General features: G+C 43.8%; 1 protein-coding gene and 1 long non-coding RNA gene across 11 annotated transcripts in view; one reads left to right on the top strand and one right to left on the bottom strand.

Annotated features, from left to right (window-relative positions):
• Topaz1 (testis and ovary specific TOPAZ 1) overlaps window positions 1-4,374 on the bottom strand; it is a 55,083-nt gene extending 50,709 nt beyond the window's left edge. The window contains 2 exon segments of one of the 9 annotated variants that reach the window (NM_001376913.1): window positions 87-2,514; window positions 3,206-4,374. In NM_001376913.1, coding sequence (NP_001363842.1) covers window positions 87-2,514; window positions 3,206-3,422 — 2,645 coding nt within the window. In that variant the 5' untranslated portion in view covers window positions 3,423-4,374. 9 annotated transcript variants of the gene reach the window in all.
• Window positions 1,120-16,050, top strand: part of LOC102550701 (uncharacterized) — a 27,083-nt gene continuing 12,152 nt past the window's right edge. The window contains exons 1-2 of one of the 2 annotated variants that reach the window (XR_015628172.1): window positions 1,120-1,209; window positions 4,676-4,806. This is a non-coding gene — a long non-coding RNA (uncharacterized LOC102550701). Of the gene's footprint in view, window positions 1,210-3,612; window positions 3,700-4,675; window positions 4,807-16,050 lie in introns of those variants that run through there. The other variant, XR_015628173.1, reaches the window with a different exon arrangement.

Here is a 16,050-nt window from a genome sequence, read left to right as displayed (position 1 = left end):
AACTATTAAAAATGGTGTGTCAACACCAAAGAGTGCTTTGAAACCCAACAATCATCTGAGCCAAAGGCATTCCTGAACATGCATACCTCAAATCGCCTGGTTCTTTTTTCCCTGGAAGGTGCCTGTGCTTAAAATCTGCTGATGGGTGCTCTTCAGATACTCTGGGCTCCTGGCTTATCTTGGAGACTTCTGAAGCAAAGGAGAGATCCCCTTCACTGGAGATTCCAAAGAGCTCTGGGTCATCTTGAATTACATCAATCAAGAGGACATCATCTTCATATGCTTTAAGAATATCTGGAAACCCCAATTTGAGTTCTGAAATGCTTTTAGTCATTTTCCTACCACTAATTTCTGAGGAAATTGGCACAAATGCTTCTTGTTTCTTAGAGCAGAAGGAACTTTGCTCCATATACCCAAGATCACAAGAAAAAGTATTATTTTCAATTTTAATAGAAAGAGACTCCTTATTCGAAATAGTATTTCCTGTTTCAGAGATGTGATTGCATGTTTTATTATCATAACCTTTCTTTGTAAAGCTTGGAGAAGTGCAGGAATTCTTATTGTAGAACGTGTGAGAACTGGTTTGCCCTGGAGTTACACTATGTATATTCAAAGACTGAGGTCCTGAAGTTGTACAGATATTTTCCTTATTCCTATTTTGTTTTGCCTCTACTCCAGATAAACTGTCAAGTAGCTCTAGGGGACTATAAGCCTCTCTTTCAGATGATCTGGCACTTACTTCTCCTCTTTTTCCTGTCTTGTTCTTCAGCAAAGGGATTTTAAAATTAGTCAGCCGTCCTGTGTTTAATATTTTAACCAAGTCCGGAGCCACAAGTGTTTGCTTAGTAATACAAGCTTTTCGATGAACAGTTTTATTTGCACAGTTATTTGCTTCCTGGCTCTCTTGGGGTGCCACTGTTAAATTAAGTTTTGATAAATTCCCTTTCTTTTTCTTATTTCCTGTTAAGATTTGAGTTATATTACTTAACTGGATGTCTTCGGTAGCACTAGAAACTACTTCTGTCCCATTTCGGCTGGGTTCCTCTAACTTTGTCTTTTTATCATGGGGTATAGTTTCCTTTATATCCAACAAAGTAGGTTCTACTGAAGAAACTGAAGACAAGCTACTTAACTCAGAATCATACACTTCTTTACTCGAGGACTCGATGGTTCTTTCTATTAAGGATGGTTGTAACCGTTTGGAGTCAGGTAAGTGAGTCTGGTTTGTTTGGTGCATTAGAAAATCATGTTGCCTAACATTTCCCAGAGACCCTGGAAGTGAGTCATTTAAATCTGACAAGGAAGTCTTCTTCCAACACTCGGCAGTTATTCTAGCACAAGAATAAAGAGGCCAAACCCTTTTACCAGTCATTGGTATTATTCTACGACAGCTAACCTTTGACTCTTCAGTGTCAGTTTTCAAATCTCCCCGTGGAGATCTCTTTCCCATAGGATGGCTGTCACTAGGTGATTTCACCGTAGAGCTTGTCATTGATTTAAAGTATTCTTCTGGCTGCAGCCTTCTGCATCCTAAGGTCTCTGAAGCATTTTTTGTATCCTCTTTCAAACTTGATTCAAGGGTTTTCTGAAGCACAACATTTGTGGAATGTCTACAACTTGTTTTCCCCACTGTTTCTGGGAGACACAAATGGTCCACTGGAGGGAGTGTATTATGGTTCATTTTTCTTAAAGCTTTTAGAAAACTTTTTTTATGTTCTAAGGTCTCTGTTTCTTTCCCTTCCATACCTATTTGGTGTTCTTGTAGCACCAACTCAGAATTGTTACACACATTAGACAAAGTAAGATCGATACCTTTTTCTTCTTTTTCAGATAACTTCATCTTTTTCCTGTGTTTTCTCCCAGTGTTGTTCTCCTCTACCGAATATTTGTTCTTTTCACTTTGAAGGCAAGAAGTCAAGCCATTGTTTTTATTTTGGTATAAATGACTTTCTTCAAGCAGTAACTTACTGGCTATTACATTTTTTTCAGTTTTTAAGAACTTAGTAGTTTTTGTGTCATCCTTCTCTGCAAGATTCCTAAGGTTTTCTTTCTTTGACTTCAAAGAGTTCTCTTCTGCATGTAGACACACACCATGAGGCTCATCCTCAAAGCCGTTTTTATTATTACAACCTTCAGAATGGAGGAAACTGAAATCATGTGATTCAAAACTGCAATTTTTTTCTACTCCGGGTGATAAGCTGTTACAAGAATATTTTGGTGTATTCTTGAACAGTTCATCTTGTGATTCAACCATAATATTTTGTGTTGCCTCATTTTTAGTTATTTTGAGAGGTGGATTTTCTGAGCTTTTACATTTTTTAATTTGAATTCTTCTCTTAATACCTTCTACCAATTCTTCCTTAGCCAAAGACTGTAAGAAAGCCATACTTTGAAATTCACTGCACTCCACTGTTTGCAAAGATTCCGAATTGGTTATTGATGTCTTTCTTACCAGGTCAGTCCCTGGCTGTGGCTCATCACTTGGGGCTTCAGTGACTTTTCCATTCTCTTTGGCTGATCAAAACAAGAAAACATACCGGAAGACATTTTTTACACTGGGCAGAAAGAAGCAATACCAGTTAACAGAAAAGTTGTGAAGCCCATTTGTATTTCCCCAAAGAGCTGTTTAGAAATACAAACTGACTTTCATATTAAGTTTTAAAATGTTTAAACGGGGTTCATTGCACAACACAGGTTCGAGGCTGACCTCGAACTTGAGATTCTCCTGCTTCAGCCTCCCACTCTGTCGGATTATGGGTGTGTGTCGCCTTGGCCAGCCTTAAGATCTAATTAAGAACTAGAAATAAACCTCCACAAATTCTAAAACAGCAGAAAAAATCTTTATAACATCATTTACCCTAGTTAAAACAAACCACTAGTATTATTAATTCCTTCGACAGTAATTATAATGACAGGCTCCTAAATGGGTATACACTTATGTAAAAAAAGATCCTTCCCGCCTTACCTCTCCTCATCAAATGCACTGATAAATACCACACACACACACAAAAAAAAACAACTAAAGGGTAGGAGTAGAGCAAAGAAAGAGGCAGCTGAGGGAAAAAAGGCTTGGGGGTCCGGGGTTGACCACCAGTTTCCTTACTGCCTTCTGGGATGAGAGGAAGCTCCGCCTTCTTCATTGCTCTAGGCCTCCCTGGTCCCTTGACCTCTCTGCTTGCTGCCTTCCAGACCGCGGATGTCTCACCCAACTTGTCACCTTCTGTCTCTTCTCTCCCAGAAGCCTGGGCCACCATCCTCCGCTTCTGCCTGCTCTCCTCCTCGCGCCCCCTGGCCTCCAGGCTGCAGCCTCCCCCCTCGCCTGGCTCTGGCGTCAGTCGAAGGCCTCGCTTTCTCAGGCCCCCGGTGGCGCCTTGACGCCCTGGCGCCGTGGTGGGGACTGGGGGCGTTGTTGGCGGCCGCATCCGCCCGTGGCCGCCCACGCAGCCTCTCAGGAAAGCCCAGACGCCCTAGGGCCGCTGCTCCCGCTGCAGGACACAGGCTACTGCCCACCCTGGCCTGGCCTGGCTTCGGACCCTGTACCCGACGCAACAGGAAGCGGAAGTGGACGGCCTGGGCTCGGCTGGGGGCAACCGGCTGAGGGCCTCGTGGTCAGCCCGCCCGTCCACATGCTCCCTCGAAGGGCCCAGGCTGCACCCGGAGGTGACAGGATCTCACCTCAGGCAGGGCCTCACTGCACAGGTTTGTGATGGTGCCTCCTTGGGCCTCCTCACCCTCCTCCAGGCCTGGACTTATGGAGGTGCCTGGGCTCCTTCTCTTAGCAGCCACCCCTCAACACCCTGACAATGGTTGTCTACCAGTGGCTTCTAACTGCTCTCCTACACTCCCGGGAGCCCACTTTGGCTTAATACCTACCTTCACGTTTATCCAGATAGCTCAGAGGTACCCTAGCTGCTGACATGCAAAATATCATTTATTTCTGTAAAAGTTGCTTCTATGGTGTTGTTGGGCAGAAGCTTCTAGCTGCCCGTCTGGATTCCTTGCATACAGATTTACCAAATCAACTTGGCTCTACTTTCTTTCTTTGTTAAAGGTCCCTTTCCCGTTAGTGTGGCTCTGGCTCTCAGACAGTTGACCTACAACATCATGCTTCTAATTTTATTGATGTCTCCATACTTGTATCAGTTCAATCAAGTTTGACCAGGTTGCCAGGCCATGCCTCTCCATTGAAAGAGGGTCCTGGTACGCCACATCTTGACCCTTCACAAGCCTCCATTGCTTAACGATTGGAATGGAGTTTAACCTTATGTGTTATTTTGGACCCGGTCTACTGTGTCCGTTCATGAATATTTAATCAGTTTTGTCGCTTGTAGAAGAAAAGTGTTCTACAGTGGAAAACATTGTGGATCTGGTGGTCTTTCAGAGATTCACCAGTCTGACTCAAGTTTTATTTTTAGTAAATTAGAGGCTTTTTATTAAAAAGAGACTGGCCAGGACCAGAGTTTCCCCAGTTATTGTTAGCTTAAGGATTATAAAGGCAAAAAACCATAAAGTAATAGTTTTGTGAGCTAAATTAACTCATATCCTGTCTGGGTTCAGGCAGGCATCCCGCGGTGTCTCACCCATCCAAACAAGCAAGCATTTGATACAAAACTGGACCTTAGCGGTTTAGCCTGTTTAACCTGTTTAACCTTGCGGCCTATTTATTACCTTGTAGAATCGCTGAGACAGTGAAATATTTTGCAACAATCAGCATTAAAAAAAGAAGAAGAAGAAAGAAAGAAAAAGAATAGCCCAACTGTACCAGGAAGTAGTCCATTTTCAGTCAGCTCACAGGGTACATTCAAGGTAGGAGCAACTTCCTCATTGCTTACACAAGTTAAAAACAATTTTGTTTTTAATTAGCACAATAAGTGTTTCCTCCAGACAATGTTCAGAAAACCATGTAACTTCCAATTGTTGCTAATTCATTGAGCTTTGTTGTTGCTTCCAGACACTTACCGTGTAGCTCAGGTTGGCTTTGAACTAGGATGATTCTCCTGCCTGACTCGCAAGTGCTGGAACTCCAGGCCTGAGCCACCACAGGGAGTTAATGGGAGCTTTTACTTTCTTTTTTGTTTTCGCATCTAAGCAGCTATGTAAGTGATAAGCAACAGAAACTCAAGATAATTGTCCATACACATGCAAATTCTTTCTAACAGTTTAACCGATTTCCCATCCTATTGCAAAGAAGTTCATTTCCATTTACACTTAAGTTGTTTCCATAACTGTTTCAATACTCCTGATCCATAAATATGTTTGCTCTTCTTACTGAAGCTGTGAACCAGTAGTTATAAAATGTACCTGATGAGAGAAATAGACAATACATTTTCACACTTAACACGTGAGACAGGCCCTTTTAAATAAGCTAACACCACACATAGCTTTCACTTAGGTCACATTGAAATAATATTGGAGTTCCCTGGATGAGCCAGGCAAAAGAGGGGAGAGCCATCAGAATAAGGGAGAAGTGGGCTGTTTATCCCATTTGGGGTCTTTGCTTGATCTTGGTTTTTTAATATCACTATAAACCATGGAAAGGGGGCTTCTTTCCTCTATCTAAAAGTCTGGGTATATATATATTATATATTATATATATTATATACTTTTAGTACAATTAGAAGTATTTTTATACTTATATAAAAGCTTAAATGGTGATAAAAATGATTTAAGGTATATTTAAAAAATGAAAAATACTTCAGATTTCTTCCCCTCACTATGCTACTCCACCTTCTATATGCTACTCCACCTCCTATATGCTACTGTTGTATTAAGACTTCAAAAATTCCAAGTTTTAACATTAATCAATAGAGTTCTGATAAACCATTTACTATATAGCTCTGGTACAGTACTGCTAATATTGTAGTCACAAGCTCAAGATTTTAAATTTCCTTCAGTATCCTCGGACCTTACGGAACTTTACCATCTTTTCCTGTCAGGTGGTTGATTATCGGGAGCAGTCACTGTAAAGCGAGTTCCTTTAGATAAAGGAATAGTAAGGAGTTACTTTAAAACCTGTTTCCCAAGTCTGCTAATAAGGTAGTCTGTGTCTAGACCTAGTAGTAGGAGCTCTAGGAAAGTGAGGCTTGAAGACTGAGTTTTACACATTACAAGAACTGAGGAGGCTGCTGAAACCCTGGTTTCTGCTGTTAAACGGATACATCTTTCATTAATCTAGTTTTCAAACCCATCAGGAATCCCGAGAAGGGTAAATTTCACCTGAGTAAGCAGGAAGTGCTGACCTAGCAGCTTCCAAGTCTATTAAAGATGGCAGAGGCTTACTGCTACCTGAACAGTCACCCAAGGTTTTTCCATGATTGATGGGGCATCAGTCTTCAGTCACCAGGCCCAAAAGATTTGACAGACTTTCCTGGGGAGTAGGAACTTAGGGGGACTGTCCCACCTTGTCTCCTCAAAGTGGAGCAATCAACTGTCCAGTGTCCTACTTGCCCAAGGTCTTGAGAGTGTGCTGTTAGCCATTGAGGTAAAAGGGCAGTTTATAGCCTGGTATCCCCTTTTGTCACATTTAAAGCAAGTGTCAGGTGGTAGTTCTGAGACCATCATCTTTGGAGGAGATTAGGGGTGCTGCCAAGAACTGATAGATGTTATGAAAAGCCTTTATATGAAACATTTTAAATGTCATATTCTGCAGATCCATGAAGTATTGAGGACCATTCTATCTATTTAAAGGATATCTGCATAAACAAACTTTGCTTGTGTTTTTAAATATTTATTTATTTTTTATTTATATGAGTACACTGTAGCTGTCTTCAGACACATCAGAAGAGGGCATCAGATCCCATTACAGATGGTTGTGAGCCACCGTGTGGTTGCCGGGAATTGGACTCAGGACCTCTGGAAGAGCAGTCAGTGCTCTTAACTGCTGAGCCATCTCTCCAGCCCCAACTTTGCTTGTTTTTAGTTATTTGTCCTAGACTTGTTGTGGTAAATATTATTTGGGGGTTTCTACCCAACCTTTGATCATTTAGTTCACAAATAAAAGACATAAAACCTTTATATTTACAATAAGTCTTGAAGCACTAGAGCTGGAGAGATATCAACCCTCTGTGCTATTTTGTCTACTTCCCTTTCAATAATCCTGAGATATCACCTGCCTTGTTCCTCCCGTGCTGTTCCTACACCAACAGGCTGGCCCTTATGGCCATCCACTCAGAATCCCTCTGCCCCATGATGGCTAACCAAATAATAGAAAAAAAGGAAGGTAAAGTAAATCTATATTGATAGAAATCTTCAAAGAGGAGAGAAGAGAGGACACAGGGGAAAAGGAAGCGCCAGGTAATATTTACCACATTTTGGCAAATCAACATCAGGCAAAAATTTACTTATAACCCAAATTAAGACTTCAGATTCTCAGATTAAAGGCTCATTGTTCCCTTAAGATAGAAGCCATGATGGTGTCTAGGAGGGTGGGGGTGGGGGGGGATGGTTCCATAGCAATGTTACTTTCCCCCCCAAACCATGCATGGTTCAGGACAAGGGTCAGAATACATGCTAATTTGGCACACATGATCTCAAAAAGGCAGAGCGTGAACTAAGGTATAGCTGTGCCCCTGGTGCTAACCATGCACCAAGCCTTGATGCATCTCTGCCCAATGCTGGAATGCTCTGTTCCAGAGCTAAGCAAATGCAGAGACCAGCAGGGTCTCAAGCAATGTTGCAGAAGCTGCCACTGTGAGTTCCAAATTGAACCTCTCCCAGGACCTCTTGAATGAGACTCACAGAGGCAGTGATTGATGCAAAAGCTAGAGGAGTTTAATTCCGACATGTCGGGGTCCCCCCACTTCAAGGGGAGACGACCCTGGGCAGACTCTAACAGAGAGTTATATAACTTGCAAACAATTGGGGCAGAATTCAAACAATTGGGGCAAAATTTGTACAATGGTAACTAGGCAGGTTACTATGTGCATTTGGAGGAGTGAAACAACTTTTAGATGGGACTCAGTGCACCATTCAAGACTTTCCCAAGGGGGGTCGGTTGGAAGTCACAGGTAGCTTTGTGTGACAGTTTGGCTTGTAGCTGTCCTAGGAACTAAACCAGCTTTTTTTCTTCCTGTATGGGAGGGGACCTTGTGCTCAAAGGTTTTTGGTGGGAATTTTCCCACTGGCTCTAGATTGGTCCCAACTCTGGCTCTTTCAGAACAGGCTGCATGTCTCCAGCAGCAAAGAGTTATAGAGAACTAGTATAAAATAAGATATCACAGTACTTTGAGCAGCCAACAGAGTCTCATATAAAACACGGGGCTGCCCCAGAAGACTAATGGCAGCTCATGAAAGCTATCATGAAACAGGGTGTCATGCTGCTCTGAGCAACCAGTCTCCTTAGATGTGGGGCTCCCATGGGAGAACTGACCACAACTCAGCCTAACACATTATACATAACCCAGAAGAAACCTCTGGGCAGATACAATATGTTTGAAGATATGTTTGAGCACTAAGATAGAAAGGAGTTTAAATAAAGGTGAATACAGAGGAGATTAAGTTAAGGGAGAAGAAAGGAGAGAAGAGGAGGCTGTCGTGAGAGGAGATGGACCTTGAGCATGTGGCCAAGAGAAACATCAAGTAACAAGGGACATATGGTTGGGAAGTAAGTCAGAATAGCTCTGTTCTGCTCCATGTAGGCTTACAGCTTGTAAAGAAAATACCTGGATTGTGTGTCTTTTATATGGGCTAGCTAGAATGCTTAATTCGTTTTACATAGGCTTAACATTGAAAATCTATTCAGGAGGCTAACTAAGGCTTTCTTTTGTGATTAATTACATTAGTATTTAGTGTGACTACAAATATAGTTCTGAACACATTAAAGAATATAATCATTTATAAGGCAACTGACTATTGACTTGCATGTCTTAATTATCCTTAACAATAGTCAATAGTTTACAATTAATCACTAGTTTACATAAGGTTAGCATTAACAGCTCTACTCCTGTTTAGTTTGAGCCTTAAAAATAACGATCTTTGAACCAAAGTTCTTTTAGTAGCAAAATAAAACATTTAAGCTTAGATAAGGTCCCTAGGTAGGCTGGCAACTTTACTGACCCTGAAATAAGCACAGTAAAGAAATCAAGTTAGCCATTGTGGGTGAAAGGGAAAAAGTTATCCAAATACCTGAACCTTAGGAGACTAAGAAGCTAGACAGATGTTAATGTGAGCATGACCATTAACCTTAGGAGCTTATAAATGTTGATTATTAAATATACTGTATTTATCAAACATATAGTTACTTAACTGCATTTTTATCAGTTTGGCATTGAACAATTAGTGAAGCCATAGTAATTAGACATATATCTTAAATTAGTTTTTGTTAATTTGAATGGATCTTTATAATTTAAAAATTTTATTATATATAGCATATTTTAAATTAGAGTTGAATTATATATGATATGTTGTAGCAAATATAGTTTGAACTTCTATCATCATATAAAATCTCTATCAATCTAAAATAGTTGAGACTTGCAACTTTCTTAGTCTAAAAGGGGATACAAAAATAGAGTCCATTATGACTAACAAGTTTTGTAATTGTTGCTTTATATCATGTGGTCATCTTAAGATAGTGAAGTTACATGGCAGGTTACAAGCCCTGTGGCCACTTAATCCTGGTGAGGTCACTACCAGCTATGGTGGAGAGCCACAAAGTTGTTGTTTAAAAGCATTTGTGTTTTTAGTAGATATTTTTCTGTAAATGAGAAAGGCGGATCCAAGGTGTGTGTGTGTGTGTGTGTGTGTGTGTGTGTGTGTGTGTGTGTGTGCGCGCGCGCGTGCGCGCTCATGTGTAGATAAATCTAAGTTGCATTGAGAGGACTGAGCCAGACTGACTCCATGACAGGCTCCAAATTGGCAATTCAGGAGACTAGGTCTAAGTTCCTGTTTCCCAGAACTGGTCAAGTCTGCGCAGGTCAGTTCCTAGGAAAACTACAGCCAATCAGGAGCTGCCTCGACATCTGACCTGAGGCAAAAATAGTCCGAGTGAGTCGGCAAAGGTTTCTAGGCTCCAGCAATGGTGCTGGAAAGTCCTCAGAACCCTAGCCAATCCCAAAGACACCCATAGCCCTAGAGACCAGGCTGACAAACCATGATAAAACCACCTACCCCTCACCAGAATTCCCCTAATTGGCTTTAAATTGAGCCTGTGAGCTCACCTCCTACTCTCCGTTTTGATGAATGGTAGTCCCCTGCATGCTGGATTTCTGTAGAATAAGTGCTCTTTGCTTTCGCATATACTCTTTGATTCTCCATCAATTCACAAAGCCTTAGAGCGTATATATAGAGAAATTGAATCATATATATATATATATATATATATATATATATATATATATATCACAGACATAGGAGGCCAAATAAAGCTTATGTTGGTAATTAATCATAGCTATACTAATGGGTATATTAACGAATATGATTATGAGGTAATTGATAATTAATTTGTACGTTTTGATTATTTTAACACTTTATGGAAGTAAAAATTACTAAAAATCCCAGCCCGAGGCTTCTACCCTGCCTTAGACCATTTGGGTTCCCAGATGCAAGACACACACAGCTTTTGTATTTTTAAATAGCCTTAGGCAGCACAATAGCGGGGCCGCTGCCTACCGTCCAGGCTATTAGAGCCTACCTTCCTATCGATAACCCTAAGTTATACTGTTTACTGTGTTTCATTGGGATGTGCTTGACGCCAATTGCGCAGCCCTCTGGGCTACATTGGCCCTTAGCGCATGGTGGCTCCTTCTCTCCTCCTCATGGTCCTCTCTCCCCAAAGCCACAAAACCGAAACCCTGCCTATGTCTCTTCTGCCCAGCTATTGGCTGTTGGCATCTTTACCAATCACAATTAAATGGGGGCAGGGTCACTCAGTGTCTCACGTGCAGACTCTCATCTCTGGGGCACCAGTCTTAGGGGCCCCAAGTTAGCATTAGAACACAAGCACCATTAGGCCAACCCTCTGCAGTTCATAAGTGTTGTATGTTTAGGTTAAAGCTGAAGGCAGTCGTCAGGACAGGGAAGGGTTAATAAGTTGGGAAAATGGCATGGAACTTGGCTGAGAGAGTGGCAATCACAAGGCCATAAATTGCATTGTAGCTTATTTTGTGCTGAAAGGAGGGGACACTTTGGAGCAGTGCCAGTGAGGAGGAGGAGGGGCTGTTGGAGTGGTGCAGCTGGAACAAGTTTTGGGATCCATGTCAGTGGAGGGTGGGGAGAGGGTTTTTTTTTGGGGGGGGGGGTTGTTGCAGTAGCCCTACATGGGCCTAAGGGAAAAATGGGCACTGAAGCCTGTACATGCCTCGGGAGTGATTAGATTAGCAGCTTGGTTTGGAGCCCCATTGCAGTTGGAACAACGGGCGAGCATGCTGTGGTGAAGAAAGGGGAGGAGTAGGTGGGTCTCAGTTAGGGAATGGGACTGGCTTTGGGGTCTGAGCCCTTGGAGGCATGCGGGATGCGAGTGTAACCATCCTTACTAGTAGGATCTGAGCCGTAGAAAGTTGGCAATTGAGGAAGGGTCAAGAGCGCGGTTCCAAAAAATCCTGGACAGAATAGAGTTCAAATCATCTGCCCATAAACAGGCAGAAAAATAGTAGGATAATGGAAGATGTTAAAGTCAAGACTGCCCTCTGGTGGCCATTTAGACTACGTACAGAAGCCAGGCCACAGAGCAAAGGAGAATCTGGCACTTTGGACCCAAGGTTTGAGACAAACCCAAGTTGGATAAACTTTGTAGCAGGCAACCCGATTTAGACTCAGCGTTGTCCATCTCTGAGCCTGTTTTGGAAACCAAAGACTACTGTGAGGTGTCCCTCTGAACAGCTTGTGGTCAAACAATGGGAGATGACTCCCATTGGAAAGCCTTCTCCAAATTCCCAAGGCTGCCCAGAATTAAGACTGTCTTTGTTCTAGAATGTATGGGCTTGATGGATCGGCTGCTGCTTGGCAGGTGATCCCCAGGGTTCTGGACCGGAAAGAGGCACCTCTTAGGCTGTGGCTGAGAAATGGTGGCTCACCCAGAGTTAAAAATCTAATGCACAGGGAGAGAGAGGGAGAGGAGTGGGCACCACACAACAGGGGCCCAGATTACTGGGCTAGGGCTTAAATCCTCCTGGTTTCAGCACCCAGATGCTAGGCCTTTTCTCTCCCTGTGACACAGATCCAGGCCAGATTTGACAAGATTAAAAGCAGATAAAGATAGGTTTATTAGGAACTACTCCTGGGTGTATTCATCAGTCCAGAAGAACTGGGCTGAGGAAGTTGCACAGCCTGGCTAGGGCAGAGCAGTTTTATAGTTCTTAGGTGAGGGGTGATGGCAACAGCCACAGGCTGGGTCAGTGCTCACATAGGCTCAAGAGCTGAACACTTAGGCGGGGACCTGGGTGTCTGGCAGCATCAGGGGGAGGGTGTTTCAACAGCTGCAGTGAAGAGAACTGGCAGTTCCTTTACTCAGAGTTTTTCAGTTCAGGAAGCATTGGGGGAAGGAGGGCAGATGAGATTTCCCAGCTTCTGCAGAAGTGAGCAGGGGTTTCAGACTAACAATAGGGACCTTAACAGTGGTCCTGTACAGGAAACCGGGGTGATCAGGAAACATCACGCACCTGACCTGCTGGAACTGGAGAAGTCTTTTAAAAAGTAAATGAAACAACCTTTCCCTGTGAGTTTATGGGACACAGGAATTGATGCGATCAGTTTGACTGCTGTGCAGGCAGAAAAACTGAGTAACATAACATCCATTCCTCCTCAAGGCAAGGGCTGCCTAACCTGAGACAGTCTGAAAGGGACGTCAGTTCCTGATGGACTGGCTTATCAGAGCCACTAGGAACACCCTAATCCTCATCTGAGGTACTCATACATATCAAGGGCTAGGGGCCAAGGGCCAGCTGCTATTGAGGGAACAGGGGATTAGAAAAGTTGTGTTTGAATTCCAATTCACTGGGCCAGATAGAAACATGTTCACACAGAAGTTAAAGAGAAGATGGGTTCAATAAGGACTGTGAGTGGTCTGGGCCTTTAGCAGCTTTGCCGAGCTCTTTTTGTGGGGGCAAAGTCTTTATAAAATAGACTTTCTGTGCCAAAAGAGGCTCTGGCAGACGTAAGCACTGTAGATGTCTTCTCATGAAACAAGTGCCTGCAAAGAGACAAAGTGTGACCCCGAGGAAAAGAAAGAAGGCAAAACAGAGGAAGAGGCCTGTATTACGCAAAGGCATGTGTGGCAGCATTAGTGTCAAGCTGGAGCTCCTAATGAGAAAACTGACAGAAAGTCAAATTGTGTACTAAGGGGTTGGAGAACCCTGACATCACACTCACATAGCTCTCAAGCTCAGTGCAAAGTGGAGGACTCCTTTTCTCAGAGGGGTTTCCATTTCTCTGCCTAACCTTACTTGGGGAGCGCCTCTGAGCACAGATGCCTGGCTTTTCTAAACAAAGACCCCATGCATGACTCAGCACAAAAGTCCCAGTCTAGCTTCCCACTGTATGACAATTAGGTACTGCATTAGAACCAACCAGCCCTTCCCTCCAGTGCTCCTAACAATAAAACCGAGCTGCCTCACCGCAGATGTCTCTGAAGTCTTTCCTTCATACTCACAGCCAACCGAACCCCTCTCAAGACTTCTGCTTCCTCCGTCCTTGTGGACCAGCAGTCATTGACACCCGAATTGAAGAGAGACCCAACCGAGAAGCTTCTGGATGGCTTTAAAACCTGAGGGGCAGTTCACAGAAAACATAGAACAGTACAGGTGAAGCTGATCAAGCCTGTCCCAGGGTGGGTAATTACCCCCTCCCCCCAACTAAGGGGGTTCAGTTCATTTTCCTTTAAGAAAAGGTTATGCTAGAGGTGGTGATGTTTGCCCAGCTAGGAACTCCTCTTACAACCAGATATTATAACTGGGAAGGCAATGTGCCAACCCAGGTCCTCTCCGACCCAGGAAGCCAGCAGATGCAGCGGGGGCAAGCAGGGCCACATTCTCCCTTAGATCTAGGAGGTTAATCACATTAAGCCAAGCTCACTTGCATCAGTCAGTGTAGGAAGTGTAGGTAGTCTTCATGGAAGAGCTCCGGGTTATGGAAGTATGATGGCTCAGACTGAGGAGTACAGGGAATTAATTAAGTTACATGCCACGCCACTCTTTGGTACCCAACCTTGATCTGTGGAGGAAGCACCTAATAGACGTGGGTGGGACCTCTCCAGGCTGCATCAGGTGCTGCTCATGTCCCACGTTGGTATCTCTTAGTTGTGACACTCTGGGGCCACCTGCCACTGCTCAGAACAGATAGCACCGGTTTTCAGAGTGCTTCACCAAGGTTAACTTTGTAATCCCACTATCTGTTGTGAGATTGTGATTCAGGTTGTCGGGTTGTCCTGCCCATCCTCTGAAAAAGGTTTGTTATATAGATAACATAGTGCTATCCTCAGTGATTGATAGATTGGTGTGCTGACTGGCTTTTGACACAAGTTGGAGTTAACACAGAGAAGGAAGCTTTCCTTGAGGAATGTGTCTATGAGATCTAGCTGTAAGGCATTTTCTCAATTAGTGATCAAGGTGGAAGGGTCCATTGTGGGTGGTGCCATCCCTAGGCTGATAGTCTCAGATTCTATAAGAAAGCAGGCTGAGCAATCCAGAGGAAGCAAACCAGTAAGCAGTATCCCTCCATGGCCTCTGCATCAGCTCCTGCCTCCAAGTTCCTACCCTGTGTGAGTTCCAGTCCTGACTTCCTTTGGTGATGAACAGCAATGTGGAAGTGTAAGCTGAATAAACCCTTTCCTCCCCAACTTGCTTCTTGGCCAGGATGCTCTGTGTAGGAGTAGGAACCCTGACTAAGACAACTGGAAAGCCAGTGGAGTGACATGTGAGGGCACCTTAAGGAGTAGTAAGTCTGAGGCATTAGTTCACAAAGAGTCAACAAGGGTATCTTGCAAGGAGAAAAACAGATGCTACCAAAACCCACAGGGTTGTTCGAAACTCCCAGTACCAGGTCTTAGTTACCTCTCTAGGGGTTGTTGTAAAATGAGGCGCCAAGGATGCCCAAAAGGAGAAGGCTATTGCCACAGTTGTTGGTTGCGTTACAGAGCTGAGTAATAAGGCCATGTTGGTGAAGACATTGCATACATTGGTTGCAGGACTTGAAGAAATAAAGCTAGATTTCGGCCTGCAAGGTCTTCTTCCTGTGAGCTAGCTCCTGCAGTGCCAAGAGTTGCTACAAAGAGTCCTGGAGGATGGCGGGGGGATGGGGGAGGGGAGGGGGAGGGGGAGGGGGAGGGGAGGAAGCACATGCTCCATGATGGGAATTCTAGGCAAGCTGTGCCATCTAGTACAATGGTTGTGGATACAACCAATCAAGCCCAATTTCTCTCCACAAGGAGACATTTACATCCGTTTACGGGAACATAGATTAAAAATGTGACTGGCTCTAGTGGGAAAGCCACGGCTGCTGCTTATCATACGGATGTAAGGCGCCTGTCAAACACAAACATTTGTGTTTCTATCTATTGATCGCTGTTGTCAGCCCCAACTCAAAACCAGCAGTGATGTCCCTGTTGCTCTGGCACAGTGGCCTAATTCTCTGCTGCAGGTGGGCGTCTATGGCCACCCCCTCCCATGCTCAGGAATCCTTGTGGAAGAGTGTGCTAGACAGAGCATTGTGTAGCAGTCTCCTCAGAGATGAGAGCATGCCATCCTGCAGGGAAGCTCATTCAGGCCAGAAATAAACAATTCAAAACAGCTTCAGGAAGCCCCTGAAACTGTTAAGACACACTCTCAGATAAGACAAGCTGTGAAGAAGACTCTGAGACCAGCCAAGGAACCTGGAAGGGACTTAGGTCAACTGAGCTACCTGGAGAGGACACTCTCCAGCCTGCAGAGGTGCCCCACCCCTATCTGCAAACCCCGAGTTGGTTCTCCATGTAGGACTTTGGTGGAATCTGGATTTGGAATCCAGGTTCACTTTGGTCTTCCTGGGCTCACAATCTGGGGCGAGTAGATGTGTGTGTTGCATCTCCCCAGGGAGAACTGTGTCACACGACACACATATAATTGAAAATTATTTAAAAAGTTA

Source organism: Rattus norvegicus, chromosome 8 (assembly GCF_021556685.1).
Source record: "Rattus norvegicus strain SHRSP/BbbUtx chromosome 8, alternate assembly SHRSP_T2T, whole genome shotgun sequence".
Lineage (NCBI taxonomy): Eukaryota > Metazoa > Chordata > Mammalia > Rodentia > Muridae > Rattus > Rattus norvegicus.
This window is presented reverse-complemented; position numbering and strand designations above follow the sequence as displayed.